This window comes from Carassius carassius, chromosome 16 (assembly GCF_963082965.1).
Source record: "Carassius carassius chromosome 16, fCarCar2.1, whole genome shotgun sequence".
Taxonomy (NCBI): Eukaryota; Metazoa; Chordata; class Actinopteri; order Cypriniformes; family Cyprinidae; genus Carassius; species Carassius carassius.
In genome coordinates this window covers 30,057,400-30,075,411 of record NC_081770.1, presented here as the reverse complement: position 1 = coordinate 30,075,411, position 18,012 = coordinate 30,057,400, and the positions used below count along the sequence as shown (strand labels likewise).

At 36.7% G+C, this 18,012-nt stretch overlaps 1 protein-coding gene across 4 annotated transcripts in view; it reads left to right on the top strand.

The window, feature by feature from the left end:
- The window catches only part of LOC132160095 (NACHT, LRR and PYD domains-containing protein 12-like), a 164,102-nt gene that overhangs the window by 40,640 nt on the left and 105,450 nt on the right, over positions 1-18,012 (top strand). Inside the window, exons 8-10 of one of the 4 annotated variants that reach the window (XM_059569811.1) lie at positions 6,191-6,364; positions 8,646-8,819; positions 8,904-9,783. In XM_059569811.1, the coding sequence (XP_059425794.1) occupies positions 6,191-6,364; positions 8,646-8,819; positions 8,904-8,910 (355 nt within the window). In that variant the 3' untranslated portion in view covers positions 8,911-9,783. Of the gene's footprint in view, positions 1-6,190; positions 6,365-8,645; positions 8,820-8,903; positions 9,784-18,012 lie in introns of those variants that run through there. The other 3 variants (XM_059569813.1, XM_059569812.1, XM_059569810.1) reach the window with 3 other exon arrangements.

Genomic DNA, 18,012 nt, shown 5'->3' with positions numbered 1-18,012 from the left:
GCCATAATGTAGCCTATATAATGACAAAAAATCTGAAGATTGTTATGAAAATAAAAATAATAAAAATAAAAATCTGACATGAAAATCTGTCTATGAAAACATGAACACATGAACACATGATTAGGACAGGTTAGATTATGATGAAGCAATGTTATTAATAAAGGAACAAGAAATATCTGCCTGAGGTGAAGAGTACTATACCAATAAACGGAAGCTAATTCTATGACACATCCTATGATAAATCAGATAACTGAGATACATATCAGACGTAACATTACAACTTGTATCAGCACAATAGGATGCTAAGTTTATGCGTGGTTCACACCGGACGCCGAAGCGACGCGGAATGGAAAATCACGCGCGGTCCGGCGCGTGCCTGCCTTCTTTTTAACGACACCATAGGTTAACATGGGCGCCGAAAGGAAGCGGCCTCCGTTCCGCGCCGCTTCCGCGTCGCTTCGGCGTCCGGTGTGAAACACAGAGAGAGAGAGAGAGAGAGCGCGCGCGCCAGCTTGATGCGTTTTCATGACAGCGCGCTGAAAGATGGGCAAGGACAGATTTTACTATAGATTCCTATAAAGTTCTCATTATAAATGGTATGGTAGATTTGTGCTATATTTTCATCTACGTTATTAAGTGTAATAGTTGTAATTAAGTTTTATTTTTAAGTTAAGTTTTATTTTCCATAAACCAGCTGCGCGTTTTCGAAGCCTTATGAATTGCATTTTATGCACACAAATGTATTTTTTTATGTATTCTAATATTTAATTAATATTTTGTATTCCATTTGCACTTTCTGATCAACCAAAATATTACTTAACAGCATGGAAATCACTGATTATTGCTAAATAAATGAATAAGATTTAAAATATATTTAAGATAAAAACTATGACAAACAAATAATTTTGATTTTCGTCATCTCTACGAATATGTTTAATGTAATTAGGCTACAAATATATCCAGTGCATTTTTATTTTATAAAGACCATTTCATTAGTTGTCTGTGATTTAGAAAATTAACACACAAAGATACTTTTCTTTTTTTGCGACTTTATTCAACTGCATTTTTTTTAACAAAACATGTCTTCCAGTATAACTTTAGCAGCATATTTTGATCCAGCGGTGAAACGTAGTTTTTAAAAGATAAAGAAAAAAGTTCACCAAGTTTAACCAAACAACTATTATAAGGTATAAACAGAGACCAAATAGCCTAGATATTTTAACTATGGCTAAAACTCAAAACTAAAATAATAATTATTTTAAAAAAATGGATATTATATTTACCACGACCGGTGAAACATTCAAATGTCTATTCAAAAAGATAAGGCGGTCTACGTGCTCCGATGAGAGCGGAGTGCCCAGCCTGTTCACATTTAGTGGAATAAATTCGCTCCGCTGGAACAGATGTTGCAGGAACAGCCAGGTACCACTGGACAAGTAAACATTCTCTGTCCTTGAAACTAATGGGCAGCAAATCTTTCACCACCATTTCAGAGAATAGCTTTGTCGTCTTCTCGGTTCTGCCTGCTCTGCATTTAGGTCTTACGGCAAGTGATTCAATGCTCGTCTGAGTTGCCTCTCTGTTATCGCCAGATATTTTATGGACACATTTTAGATGATAGCGCATTGTATTTGTTGTAGATTTGTGTGACAGCTTGGCGCTACACAGCTTACCCTGAACTGTATTTTCATCGTTCTTCTAAAAGGGAAGCCAGCTATCACTACGTGACTTTGAGGCCATGATTATCTGTCTTCTTACGTCTTTTGAGGCATCAAGTGGGAAGCTAACCAATCAGAGATCAGGGCGCCGCCCAACGTGCTGCCATAACCAATCAAAAAAAATAAAAATAAGAATAATTTCGATCATCGTTTACGTGATCGATCATCGCTGTCGCGGTCGAGTACTCGAGTACTCGATCACTGTTGCACATCCCTAGTCACCGGCGCTCAATTCAGCGTCTCCCCGGGGAATCACAAACCTCACTCCGGACTCTTAATCACACGCCACGTGCTGCCAGAAAATTAAGATATTAGTATAATCTTTTCCCTCATGTAACGTTAAACACATTAAATTTCGTGCCGACAGTTTGTTTATCAGTGTTTTCGTATTTTTTATCAGCGTTTTCCATATTTTTTAGTAAAAACAACTAATAAAGTTAAACAAATCAATCAAACACATAGACATATGTGAACAATAAAAACATTCAATAACTACATTTCAGATATTTCACGAAGGATTAAACTGCGATGTCTTCTTTTGATTAGTGAATTATAGAAATAATGTGAAAGAAACCGTCTATAATTACCTGTACTGATTGATGACTCCGTCGATAAAGATTGATCAGGGGTGTGATTCTTCAGGAAAAATCCGCAAATCTGGCTTTATCGACCTAAATGCTCTCGTACATAAACAATGGTTTATTGATTTCAGACTATATATAGCCATTAGTATTACAGTCACGTAGTGGCTATTGATATTTTTATATTTTTATACACTCATATGTCACCAAACCCACCAAAATGTTAGTTTATCATTATCATTCTTCAAATCTTTTGTAGTATTGTACATGCAATAATGTTAAAATATTAAGAGTAACATTACAGTATAACTATGACATATTACTCTGGTGTTCATGATTGTGGGGAGGTTGAGAGGGCAGGTGTATTTGGAAAATAGACATCACTTTTTTGTGTGTGTGTGTGTGTGTGTGTCTGTGTGTGTGTGTGTGTGTGTGTGTGTGTGTTCACTGCTGTGTGTGCGCACTTTGGATGGGTTAAATGCAGAGCACAAATTCTGAGTGTGGGTCACCATACTTGGCTGTATGTCACATCACTGTCACATACTGGTGAGTCTTTAACCTCGAGTGTGAGATAAAAGGCCATCCTTGCCACCTCATATTTTTCTATACATTTCTATATCCGTGTGGAAGTTACATTCAATATTCCTTTGTCTGAAATCTCTGAGGGACTCGTGTCTTTATGCTGATTGTACTCTAACACTGGTGTGCAGTAACGAGAGAAGCACTTCTAGATTCTAGCAGTCACTGCATCTGTGATATTAAACACATCAAAATATTGCAATTAATTAGATGTAATTAATTTTATTTGTTCATTACGTTTATTTTACCCTCAAGCATCCTTCACATAGCGGCCCTTATTTTCTCCTTCGAAGGTCTCAGCTGTGACCCCATTTGTTTTTTCAATAAATGTCATATTACTGTCTTTAATAACATAAAATCTAAAGATTTATGCATTTTTTGTGGTTTTTGGTGTTTTTTATTATTTATTTAGCCCTGAAAGTAACATATTTTATGTAAAATATGCTTATTTTATGTAATATTTAATATTTCTCATTAGAGCCCGACCGATATATCGGCCGGCCGATATTATCGGCCGATATGAGCTAATTGCATTTAAAGAGTAACTAAACCCTAAACCAACTTTTTTTAGTTACTGTTCTATAAGAATGGGGCTTTATTAGTGCTGTCCATTGATTCGAGTAACTTTTTTGACATTTGAGTATAAAGTGTTTTAATTCTACAATATATGGTGTAAAAACGTCTGAGTGCTGCCCTCTTCAGGTTGAACGGTGGCTACTGCAGTTGATTTTTCCTATTGGATGTTGCGGTGGCAAGTGACGTAAGCGGTGGCAGGTGACGTAAGCAGTTTCCAGCTCACCATGCCCCTTGGTACGAGCTACCATGCCCTTGGCAGTATAAAACCATCAAAATCACTGTAGTGAGTCAGGAGCTGGAATTGCGAGTATTGGTAACGACCAGAATAGACTATTATGGCATCTTTCACCATAGCAATTGTATAATTATTTAGATCTTCAAGTTAGCGTAGATTTATCTGTATTTAGTACAGTGGTCAGGATGGTACGTAGGTGTAGTGTTGCTGGTTCCAACAGCTCTGCTGGACTGCATAGTTTACCAGCAGACTTCTCTGGGCTTCTCCACACAGCTCGCGCTGAAAAGCAACGCGGTAAGGGAGTTAAGACCGCAGTTTGAGCCAGCGGCTCGAATTGATATGAACAGACACCTCGACACCCTCCACTTCAGGTGAAAGTGGGGGAGAAAAGTCCTCTACTTCAAATGATCGCTCTGTTGCAAAGCTACCTGCGTCATTACAGTCACTCTCCATTTTAGTGTCTCTGACAGCAGCTGTCAATCAATCCGTCACTGCGAGTCTCAGGATCACGCCGCACTCGCTCAGCCCCGCCCTAGGTTCATCCCCTCTATCTCCGCTGTGATCTGCCCACTTTTTAGCATTTTTCAAATATTGTCAGTGGGTGGAGTCAGGCTCTGAGCAGGGGTTTAGTTACACTTTAAATCGGCATCGGCGTTTATAACTGCCAATGAAACATGAGAAACAGAGTCTCATGCTTCACTCATGTTATGAGTGTTGCATAGTTTGCCCACCAGAGGGAGGTCTGCAACTCCCCAGCTGACAACAGCGCCAGAAATCCACTACAGAAGAAACCGATCAGCCAAGCCACAGAGGTGTACTCTTTTGACGGTGAGTCTGTCGTTCGTCATGTGAAATGATTGTAGATTTAGTTCATACACTGTATATAAAAACAGTGTGGTAGTTCTAGCTAACGGTCCTATCATTATCACTTCTAAATATTCTATAACATCACTTACAGCCGCTAATGCATTGCTATATTAGATTAGCAACAAAGCTAATACCATGTTTATCAGTGGAAGAGCGCGAACGTTAATAAGAGGTCAAACTATAACGTTAGCGTTTAACTTATTCTAAATATATCTGCAGTGTGTTTCCCACATAATGACCGCGTAACTGTGGCAGGGGGGCGCGTGTAGTCAATGACTAGAAGTTATGTACAGCGTGCCTCGAAAAAACAACAACTGTTACGTTACTCTAACGCTAATATAGCTTCCTTTTTTTTAGCAGGCCCCTTAAATGCTTGCTATTAACTTGTTTGAAGGTGGTTCTTCTCAAAATTGACAGCGGTGTGTTCATGACACTAACGTTAACCATTCAACTTCGAATTGATTCCGTAATCTTCCGGTAACAGTAGGATAACTTTACATTCGCCAGCGCATGACGATGTTTTGATTCAGACTGCACAAAGAGAAGAGAAGATATACGGGTCCGTTGTGAATGTGTCTGTGAGAGCAAATATAGTGTAGTTACAGTAACTACAGTAGCTGCGTCAGAAATGATTAAACCAGAGGGGACATGTAAATAAATGTGAGCTGAACAAGCGCTTTTTTTCTTTTTTACATATTGTTTCAAAGCAACTTTACAGACATAACAGGAAAATGTTGTAATAATATTGTTAAATATAAGTAGGTAATAGGTAATACCTATTGCTTGAAAAATACAAATATATATATATTTCTCATTTTTGCCTATGTAGGAGATCCCAGTTTATTATTATTATAATTCTAATGATGACATGAGTAATGATACATGGTGATATTATTAATACACATGCTTATTCTTTCTATGTCTCTCTTTCTGCCTACAGATGGCTGAAAAAGGTGAATGATGTAGCAGCAAAGTGTGGGACTACTGCAAATACTTTAACTTTAGTATTATAATTTATTTACAGTACACACACAGACTGTTAAAACCAGCTTCAACTGGAAGAAAGTAAAAGTGTTAAATGTTTAAAACCAGACTGTTTTTTGATCATTAAAAAATATATACTTTTGATGTGCAATTGTTTATTCATTGAGACTGTAATCTAAGGCTTTTTTTTAACATAATCCCTTCTGGAAAATGGTTTATACAGCCCACATACATAGAACAGGCAGATATTTTGCTATTGAATGTTGTGTAAGTGCAGTTTATAGGAAATGGGTCTAATATCCAGTTTATTTTTAAAATCAAAATATCGGCTTATAAATCGGCTCTTTTCGAGTTAATATCGACATCGGCATCGGCCCAAAAAAATCCATATCGGTCGGGCTCTATTTCTCATACTTCTGTAAAAACAAATCAGTCTAGTAAGTTCAGAGAGCCAAAAACTAGTTCATTATTGTGAATCATGTGAGTAGAGTGCATTTCTATTAGTTTCATAGCTTGTGCTTGTGCTGACAAGTTAAAATCTCTATAGCGCAGATCCTGTGTATAGAAAAAGTAGAGCTCATACAAACACACTCTCAACCTAAAACTTAAACACAGTCTCAGAGACCATTCATGTTCTTCACTCTCGTCAGGCTGATTAACTGCAGTATTGGAGAGGAAGGCTGTGCTGCTCTGATTTCAGCTCTGAGACCAAACCCCTCACACCTGACAGAACTGGATCTGAGCTGTAATAAACCAGGAGACTCAGGAGTGAAGCTGCTCTCTGCTCTACTGGAGGATCCACACTGTAAACTGAAGAAACTACAGTGAGTGTTATTATATTACTGAACACAACAAACTGTGTGAAAATACTGCCAAACAAAAACATTTCACGTTAAAGGGATAGTTCACCCAAATATTAAAACTCTGTCATCACTTTACTTTTCTTCAAGGCATTTCAAAACATTATGACTTTATTTGTGGAAAAATATTTCTGAAGATATTTTGAGAAATGTTTGTGTCCACTCAATGGAAAGCAATGGTGCCCAAACTTTGGTTACCAACAATATTCAAATTATAAATTGTTTGTGTTTCACAGGAGAAAGAAGCTCATACAGGTTAGGAATATATTGTATATATACAGTACAGACCAAAAGTTTGGACACACCTTCTAATTCAAAGAGTTTTCTTTATTTTCATGACTATGAAAATTGTAGATTCACACTGAAGGCATCAAAACTATGAATTAACACATGTGGAATTATATATGGAATTATATACATACTAAAAAAGTGTGAAACAACTGAAAATATGTCATATTCTAGGTTCTTCAAAGTAGCCACCTTTTGCTTTGATAACTGCTTTGCACACTCTTGGCATTCTCTTGATGAGCTTCAAGAGGAAGTCACCTGAAATGGTCTTCCAACAGTCTTGAAGGAGTTCCCCGAGAGATGCTTAGCACTTGTTGGCCCTTTTGCCTTCTGTCTGCGGTCCAGCTCACCCTTAAACCATCTCGATTGGGTTCAGGTCCGGTGACTGTGGAGGCCAGGTCATCACTCTCCTTCTTGGTCAAATAGCCCTTGATGCCTTCAGTGTGACTCTACAATTTTCATAGTCATGAAAATAAAGAAAACTCTTTGAATGAGAAGGTGTGTCCAAACTTTTACACTAAACATACAGATAATTAATTACAAAAATGACGGATTGACCATCTATCTCTAATCCATAAATAACAGATTTACATGTACTCATTGCAATATTTTGATAGAGCCTTGTATAAAACCAGCACTGTAGTGTTTTTCTACATACTGTAGCACCAAGTCTTGAACATTTTAATCTGTTTGAGGAGTATTTATATAAGAGGAACAGCTTTAATAAATGCTACTTTTTCTGCTGTCAAGTCTGCAGCTCTCACTCTTAGATTCATCTTTGAGCAACTGATGTTATGTATTTATTATCTCTAAATTGGATACTTATTGTTTAATTATGTAGTTAGCATGATACATTCTTACCTGATAAATAAAACATTAGATTTGATTTATTCTGATCTCTCCTGAACTCATCATGACTAGTAGATCATGTGGAGGCTGATGTTTCCTCAAATCTGTGTCCAGGACAGAACAGACTAAAGGCTCATGGATGAATGGAGCAGCAGGAACATCATCAGAGACCTTTTGATTTCTGTCTAGCACTGACTTAGCAAGTTGTGCTCAAGTGACTAACAAACTACATTTTTGTTCGGAGCATTTAAGTTAACCTTCTTATGAAGGTATAAGTTAACCTTGTAGTGAATCTGACTCAGTTCAGACCGAAGAGTTTGTAAAAGTGAGATCCACGACCTCCGGTCGGTGTGAGACTCAAATGTGACAACGGATCCTTGATGAATCAATAATTGAAAGTATCCACCTTATTCTTCAACGAAGAAGTAAGCAATGGGGGAGACTTCTAGTTCATTAGCTGAAATAGGGAAATAATGCGAAGAATTACTATGTGCAGTAAACGGTAAAACTGTTTGCACTACAAACCAGTGTGTTCATAATTAAGATAATAAATTAAAATAATATTGTAAGACACATCAATTTGTAATATCAAGCAGCAGAACAAGCTGTTTTGTACAGTTAAAAATAGCTGGAAGGAACTGAGACCAGAAGCAAGACCCATAAAATTTACAAATCAATAGGATGTCCAGAATAATCAAATACCTCAATTAATTTTAACCAATATTTGTGATTAGTTACTAATTAGAAACACATTCTAAATTTAATAATCACTTGAAAATTAGAGTCAGATTAAACATAGAGCTACAATAATATTTAAACTCAATCCAAATTAAGTGAACCGAACCGCAAGTAAAATATATGTCATAGTTATATTAAAAAGTTACTTTTATTTTAACATTATCACCTATATAATATAAACTAGTTCAGCATCACAATCATGAATCATGTGAGTAGAGTGCATTTAAATTAATGTTTTAGCTGCTGGCAAGTTATAATCTCTATCGCACTGATCCTGGTGTGTAGAAAAAGTAGAGCTCATACAAACACACTCTTACTCTAAAACTTAAACACAGTCTCAGAGATCATTTATGTTCTTCTCTCTCTGCAGGCTGTGGAGATGTGGTATTGGAGAGGAAGGCTGTGCTGCTCTGATTTCAGCTCTGAGATCAAACCCCTCACACCCGACAGAACTGGATCTGAGACGTAATAAACCAGGAGACTCAGGAGTGAAGCTGCTCTCTGCTCTACTGGAGGATCCACACTGTAAACTGAAGAAACTACTGTAAGTTATTGAGTCAATGCTTTCATTTATCATCTTGTATTAAAGCAGATCTTAGTGTATTTTATCTTTCTCTTTATTGTACAGTATTTGACAGTGGAAACTCCACAAGCTCCAAACAACTGAATCAAAACAACATGTCCTGAACAAGAGTGTCACCTGGACATTAACCCCCTGGGGTTGAAGCATCAGTGCGGTCTGTCACGTATTTTCTTGATGACTGCGAACAGAACTAAAAATACTTTGATCATTTTTGATCGTACAGATAAGAATAAGGTATTGTTTTAAACTGCACAGGGTTTACTTTTATTTGTTTATTCATAATAATAATAATAATCAATCAAATAAAAAGACATGCTGGCTATTAACAATTAAATGAAATTACTATCAACTAAGTTCATAGATGGATTGTGCATAAATGTTATGTTTAAAAATAACATTGTAATATAGAAATATTTAATGATTGCAAAAATGAAATAAGATACTTTTTGTAATGAGGTGTTTGGGTTTTGTTTCATGTTCTTGTTTTCATGTCTCTTATTTTGTAGTTTGTTTCTTGCTGTTTGTCATACTTCCCTTGCCCTCATGTATCTCTGTCTTGCGGATGTGTCGTGTTCTGATTGGTTTATTGTCTTGTCATGTGATTATCTGTTTGCTCATTGGTTTGTTCATGTCATGTGACCCTCATTGTCTGTTATAAGTAGTCATGTTCTTGCCTCTGTCCCTTGTCATGTATTAATGTTGTAACCTGCTGTCGCTGAGTCTAGTCTGTTTATGTCTAGTCAAGTTTGTTTAAGTCAAGTCTTTGTTTATTGTATGTTTATTGTTTGGACTTTGGATCACTCTGTAAATAAACTGCACTTGGGTTCTCACAACGTTCACCTTCATTGGACTCGTTACACTTTTTTAAATATGATACTACAACCACCAGTAGGTGGCAGCAAGTGACTGTCTTAATGGGTGTGTTGAGTCGTTTAAAAATCTGATTCATTTAACTTTGCAAACGATTCAGTGGTTTTGCTGTTTGTTCTCATTTCTTTCTGATGGAGCTAAAACTGACTTTTGTGTCTGAAAATCAGGGAATCTTCCAATAATACGTTTTTTTTAATTAAAATCTGAAAAATGGCACATTTCATAATTATGTTATTATATTAAATTATAATTATAAGATTATGAATGGTTTAACTGTACTGAGGCAGAGCCTTTGGTGCTTTAGCACACGGTCTGATCTAAAGCTAACTATCAAGATCTGTGTGACAAAGCTGCACAACACACTGCAGCGCGGGGAGAATGTATTGTAGTGAAGCACAGACCACTATCAATTTATTTGAACATACAGTCTTAATTTTGTGTTAGACTACACTGCGTTTTAGACAAAGGAGGAACTTAAATAATATGACAGATATGAAGGGTTTTATTAATTATGATTTTTTATTTTTTTATTCTTTTAATTAATAGAGCACTTTCTAGAAATTCATGAAATCATATGTTGTTATCCCACTGGCATGGGACTATTTGTTCATCAAAATGCTTGTTTCAGTGATTGAATTTAGTGAAATGTGAATTTGACGTCATGATTTGAAGGTGAACTTGTTTGAGTTATAAGAACATATCCAAACCCTGAAATAACACTTTGAACAATAAGCCAGTGTCATCAGTGTCAGAAGTGAACTTTCCCATAAGGCACAACAGATTTTCAGTTTATTTATTTATTATTATTTTTACCTTTTGTGTGTCATCTTTAATGTTAAACTCTTACCAATTAAATCAGTATTCAGAGATATAGAAGCTGCGTCTGAAGATGATTTTAGATGTTTTTACAGTTTAATGCTGATCAGACGGCTGAAGGTGCATTTACACAGCAATCACAAATGTATAATGAAATGAGGTTGTTTTATACAACATTTTTAATACAGAAATATGAACGAAATTAATCAATGAAATGATGCTTAAATTATGAAAGTAAGTCATTGTGTTAATAAAGAAGCCTTTTATTCAATTCAGGAATAAAATCAAGCGGCTGTCTATAATAATTGGTAATTGCATTGTTGTCTATAATAATGAAAGACAGGAATGATGAATGTGTGTTGTGCACAGACCAACGGCCAAGGTAAGGACTTTCCTTAAATATATTAAATCTCAGTTTGTTTTTCCACCAAACCCCAACAGATGTGATCGTGAGAGTGTAATGTTTGTATTTGAACACTGCGTGTGACAGCATGAGCATGCTGATCATGATTTTGATTGTAAAATGACTGTAATACTGTGTCCAAAGGGAAAGAGCTCTGGCTGGGGTTTCATGAGACAGCAGCTACCCAGGGCTGGACTGGGACAAAAAATCGGCCCGGGCATTTTTGCCCAGACCGGCCCACTAGATGATCATAAACACCACCCATCTTTGCACGCCCGTAATTACATGCATACCAACTCCTATTCATTAAAACCCCTAATGCCATGTAATGAGTGAATATCCTAAAACAAGCTATAAGCGGCTCTGGCATAGCAATACCAGTGTTTCTTACAGGATTTTTGTTAAAACTATGGTGGCGTGTCCTCGGTCCTTGTAGGGGGGTTCGGGGGCATGCCCCCCTGTGAGAAAATTTTGTGCATTTTAATGTTAAATTCATTAATCTGGTGCACTTTGAGAGTTCAAAATTAAAAGCTCCAACCCATATTCAGTGTGCAAATTAAACAAAGAAAAATTCAAACCTCTTTTAGTTACAGTGTCTATTTACATTACACCTATAAATAGTTATAATATTAATCCAATGACAGTAATAGCCATATTTTGTAAAACAAATGCACAAAAAAATAAAGGAACCTTTCTTAATTAGTTGTACCAATTTCTATACTTGAAAGAGATAAGCACATGATCTTTTATTTTGACACAAACTGCATCAAGCTTTTATTTTGGCGGAAAACATGGTTTACAAACGCCTCTTATTAAATTTCTAGTGAATTGCGGTAATCGTCAACTATGCAGATGTGGAAATAATCTACACTCATGACATGGCCTAAGTGTTTTGAAAGTAGTTATGCTTACCGCAGGCTCTACACTTTCTCATCTCTCTCCTGATCCTCCATCCTCACTATCATCATCTGCCACAGGAGCTGATGAAGGTCAGAAAACATATATTTTGACACAGTTTACAGTGTCTGCTTTAAGGGCCTGGTTCTATTTTTTCACGCTATTTATCTGCACATTCCTTGCGTTTCTTCTCAATCTTTTTTTACAGATACACACTGACACTGCTGCCGCTCGCTCACTCGTTTAAAGTTGTGATTGGGCCAGCCCAGTGTCAATCAAGAAAAGAGCCAATGGGCCGCTGATCTACGTGTTTCATGGGCTGGTCTGTCAGAAAAAAAAACTAACACTGACTTTGACCAATGCATTACACCGGCACAAACCCAGCGCCGCCAATTAAGCAAAACAAAAAAAACGAATGGGCCGCCGATGTACAAATTTTATGGGCCGGTTAAAAAAAAAAAAAAAATTGTGTTTTTTTAAAAAAGGATTTTTTTAAAAATTATTAAGTATGAGTATGAGATATATCGGCCCAAAAAGCACGTCGGCCCACCGGGCAAATGCCCGGTATGCCCAATGGCCAGTCCAGCCATGCAGCTACCAATCTCTACTCGTCACCTTTCACTCCCTCTCAAGGATTTGACAGAGTTAGAGAAACCAGAGCGGATCGTTCAACGTGAAGATGACAGACGTGTGATTGACATTTAAGAGTTATTTATATTTATTTTACTTGATTTTTATTTATTTATTTGTTTTTCATTCAACACACATCTACCAGGTGAATGCTGTTTTTAATGTTTTCTAGCAGGAAAACTACATCACCATGACATTTATTTGTAACCTATGCATGTTTTGTGTGACTATATCCCTGACACTCTTTTCTCTTTCTGAATGAGTCTCTCTCTTTTGTTGAACACAAAAGAAAATCTGTTAAAGAATGTTAGTAACCCACACAGTAAACAATCCAATGAAGGGGCAGTTGAGAGATTATATTAAGTCTATACAAATAGATGTAAAAAACATTGAATGAATTGTTATTTTCAAATCCAGTCAACAGTGAGTTATGCTAATGTTGACTAAATTAATAAAAACTAATCCAGCCAACACTGAGATCATTCTGCACGTGCACGAGCCTGAGTGACTTTACGGGAGAAACATCTTGTCAAGTTCTTGAGTCAGGTAAGAGACACTAAATAAATGTTATTTATTAGTTCATTTTATCGATAAAACATACAGCATATACGATGTTTTGAGTGGATATATAGAAGTGTTTTATAGTCGTGTGTCAGAAGAAAAATAAATATTAAGGCTTTGTTATGTCAAGTTCCCGCGTCAACTGAATTTGTACCCACATGGAAATAACCTATGTGTGGATATATGTGAATATATGAAACCTATATGCAGTATATATGCACATATATGCTGCATATATGCACATACATGATAATATATATATATGCTGCATATATGCCACATATAGGCAAACTTGAGGTGCATTTATGTGCATATATAGGTCTCCTGTATTGCTTCTTCATATCCACATATAGCCCTATACATACAAGATATGTCTTCTATATAGCTAATGGCAGGATCTGGTCATTTTGTAGCTCATATCTCATTTTTGAGATAACTCATATTTTCTATTATCAAGGCAAAAAGAATTAACAAAAAAAATTTGCAAGAACTTATGTATGTGCGAACACGTAAATTGGTATCACATGTAATTGGCATGTTATGGAATTGAACTATGGCAATATATTACAGTAACGGAGTACATTTACTTGAGTACAGTTCTTAAGTACAATTTTGAGGGATCTGTACTTTACTCGAGTATAATTTTTGGGGAGTATTCATGACTTTACTCAAGTACATTTGAGAGGCACATATTGTACTCTTTACTCCGCTACATTTCTATCCATAACCGTAAGTACCCGTTACTTCTTCGGCCCCGTCCACACGGAGACGGAGCTTACACCCGAACTTTTTTTCCCTCGTCTCAAGAAATATCCGTGTCCACACGAAACCGATGTAGTATACATGCCAGACCACCAACTCTTAAAACGGAGAAGAAGACATGGATTTGCTGATAAACCTTGTGCGTGGTCAAAGAGTCAAAAGCCGTTTCTCAATATGGGTACTTGTCTGTACTTGTGTTCTTGTGGACTTGAGAAATGTCATCAGTTGCTGCCCAAGTACTGTTCCAATTCAAAGTTCACATCTAGCCAAGTCCAGTTCAAATCCCCGGATGTGTTCTTGATCTGCCCCTTTTACCGAGGATGCATGGAGAGGTGACTTGTGCGGACTTGATACGGGCCATAGCCCAGAATTCAGTTCGAACCAGGTTCGCATCAATGGCGGAGGAGAAAACCCACAACTGTAAGTAATACATTTTGAAATACTGTTGTTGTTTTACAATTGATTTTTTTCACAACCATATTTATTTGAAACAGAATACACAGACCAAGTACTCAGGAGCGATCCGCTGCAGCAGCACGTCTTCAAGCCTCAGAGACAGAGATCTCTTCAAAATTGGTGGTGTTTTAGTAGCAAGTGTTGTGAGATGCCAACAGAAGTGGAAAGCATATGTTGTCACGAATGGAACAACTACACGCGAGAGATCACATCCGTGGCTTTCCGCGCTTGCACAGACTAAAGCCAGAGCGCGGGTGCACGTCACATCGGGAAGCACTCGCGCACTCGGATCAGTTGGACGCGGTTGTGTACAAGAGGTAAAGGCAATATAAATACTCTATGTTTTCTTACACAAACCGCTCGTTTCGTGTCTTAGGTCATCAATGTGTACTTATGATGGGGAATTGTTTAATTTTGACTCCACTGTGCATGCTCTTTGAGGTGGTGACCATAGACATCCATTATGTGAGTCACAGACAAGAACGGTTGGACCTAAAAATATCAAAATGGGAAATACTGAGGAAACAAAGAAACCTACATCTTGGATGTCCTTGAGGTAAGCTAAAACATATCAAATTTTAATTTGAGAGTGAACTATCCCTTTAAGTGTTAAGTATATTTGTATCGATTCACTGTGTGTGATAAAGGTTTTACGGTCATTTTGCACTTAGATTCCAAAAATCTCTAGTTGTCACTGATCCAATAGAAAAAATGAGGTCAATGCATGTATAAAGGCAAAATGCTTTCAAAACTTCATTTTAAAAGGTCACACTTACTCATCATGTGTAATCCATGTTTTCAGTATTGTGTTACATGATCAGGACTTTACAGACACCTAGATTTTTATTAAATGAAGTGCACAAATTCTGCACTGTGCATACATGTGCATACATGTGCAGGCTCACTACCTGGCTGTGCATTAGAGGATGTTATGAAAGTAAACTGTGTAGCAAAGTTTTTTTGCCAAACAGTAAACCATATCAGATTGAATGCTGTGCAATCTCAACTTAATTTTTTTATGAGAGTCCAATCAGGGGGCAAATAGGTGGATGCTTTCCATCGAGGGCAGAGTTCTCCAACCAAATCCAACTGAGTGAGCGTTCCGAATTCACTTCTGCTCTGGCTGTGCTTTTTGCATCATACTATATATTTAACATGGAATATCCTGCGGAGGCAGCCACTACATTAGAATTTATCCAGAGGTAAGCACTTATTTGTTGTTGATATATTTTTGACTAGGAATGGGAACAAATATTTGAGTATTCATTCTTTAACCACCTACCTGATTAGTAAAATACTTCTCAAAGTGTTTATTTAGGTTTATATGGACTGTTGTGTAATTTTTAAACATCAAACTTTTATTTTAACTCACCATGAAATAAAGTACTTGGTTTTTAGAGTACTTGACTTCTAAATTACTCAAAATTACCATCTCTACTCTTCACACTTCCATTATTGTGCTCACTGTAATGATCATATGAAATATCAAAACTTAAAATATTTATTTAAAAGACCATTTGTGAAGCTGTTTCATGACTAACGTCTATGAATGTTGCGATATGATTTTGTCAAAGTTTAGGAGACAGACAAATTGAAAGGTCGCGATGACCGAGATCACAGTCTTTGAAGATGAATCGTGCATCTCTCTTGTAATAATAATAATAATAACCTTTATTTTCTATAGCGCCTTTAAATGTACATCTCAAAGAGCTGTACAGAAACAATTAAAACAACAAAGAAAGAAAATACGGCACACAACTAGACATAATACACTGTAAAATAAACATAAAAGACAATAGATCAATTAAAAGCAAACCTAAAAAAATGAGTTTTAAGCTGTGATTTGAAAATACCAAAAGATTTAGCTTGCCTAATCTCAATCGGTAGAGAATTCCAAAGTTTTGGAGCTAATGAAGAAAAAGCCCTGTCTCCCATTGATTTTAAACGAGTTGAAGGAACAGTTAAAAGACCAGATTCCGAAGAACGAAGATCACGTTTTGGAGTATATGGAGTTAAAAGCTCGGTCAAGTATTGCGGTGCTAAACCATGCAGTGCCTTGTAAGTGAGCATCAAAATTTTGAAGTCCACCCTAAACCTAATGGGAAGCCAGTGCAAAGACTCCAAAACGGGAGTAATATGATCATGTATATTAGTTCTAGTAAGGATTCTGGCAGCTGAATTTTGTAAAACCTGCATTCTGTTTAAGGTAGCTTTTGACACGCCAGCTAACAAGGCATTACAGTAATCAATACGGGAAAACACAAAAGTGTTTATCAATCTCTCAGCAACAGTAAACGATAGCATTGGACGCAATCTGGCAATATTTCTAAGATGGAAGAATGAAATTTTAACAGTATTCAGAACATGTGGCTCAAACGTAAGATTGGCATCAAAAATTACTCCTAGATTCCTCAATTTTGTTTGAAACTCCACATTTGAGCCATCAAGAGTTAGAACAACCGGCTCTGATTTGCGTAGATGGTAGGGTGAACCAACAAGCATAATCTCAGTCTTTTCACTGTTAAGACAAAGAAAATTATCCGTCATCCATTCCTTCATCCTAGAAATACACTCAGAAAGAAAATTAACAGGCACAATTTCATTAGGTCTAAAATGAATATAGATCTGGGTATCATCTGCATAGAAGTGGAATTTTAGACCAAGAGATCTCAAAAGCTGGCCAAGAGGATAGACATAAATATTAAAAAGAAGAGGGCCCAAAATTGACCCCTGTGGGACACCAGACTGCACAACATTAACCTCAGATCTAAATCCACCCATGGCAACGAACTGCTTCCGATCAAAAAGGTAGGACTTAAACCAATTAAGAGCAGTATTTGAAACCCCAAAAACTGTTTAAAGACGAGTAATTAAAATTGAGTGATCAACAGTGTCAAAATCGGCACTGAGATCAAGTAGGATTAAAACTGAAAGACAGCCAGAATCTGAGGCGATTAACAGGTCATTGGTGACCCTAACCAGAGCTGTTTCTGTACTATGTAATTTACGAAAGCCTGATTGCAGAGGTTCAAAGAGATTGTTCTGAGTTAAATGAGAAATCAACTGAGAAGCAACCACTCGTTCCAAAAGTTTAGCAAAAAAAGGGAGATTAGATATGGGACGGAAATTAGTGAAGTTCTCATAGTCAATATTTGACTTTTTAGGCACTGGGGTAATTGCAGCGGTTTTAAACGCTGTTGGTACAACCCCAGTACACAGAGAGTCATTTATAATGCTCAGAACAAAGGGACACAAAGAAGCAAAACATGATTTAAACAGACCAAATGGTATGGGATCTAGTAAAGAAGTGGCTGCTTTCATTTTTGAAACCTCTGCTAAAAGACAATATGAGTCTATTGTACAGAATTTAGACAACTTAGTACCAGAATAAGAAGGAATATGAACAGCAGAAGACAGTAAAGTAGAGGTACAAAAATCTCTACGGACATTTTCAACTTTGGTGACAAAAAAATCCAGAAACTTATTACAGAGATGATCAGAAGCAGTAACATGAGAGACAGTTTTATGATTCAACAATTTGTTCATTGAATTAAAAAGTTGTCTAGAATTACCCTGATTGTCATCAATCATTTTAGAAAAATAGTCAGATCTGGCAGACACAATTCCAGCCTTATATGCTTGTAAGCAATCTTTCCACATTTGATAATGGACGGTCAGACCTGAGATACGCCACCTACGCTCCACTCTGCGACAAGATGTTTTCATCATACGTAAGTCCTCATTATACCAAGGAGCGGG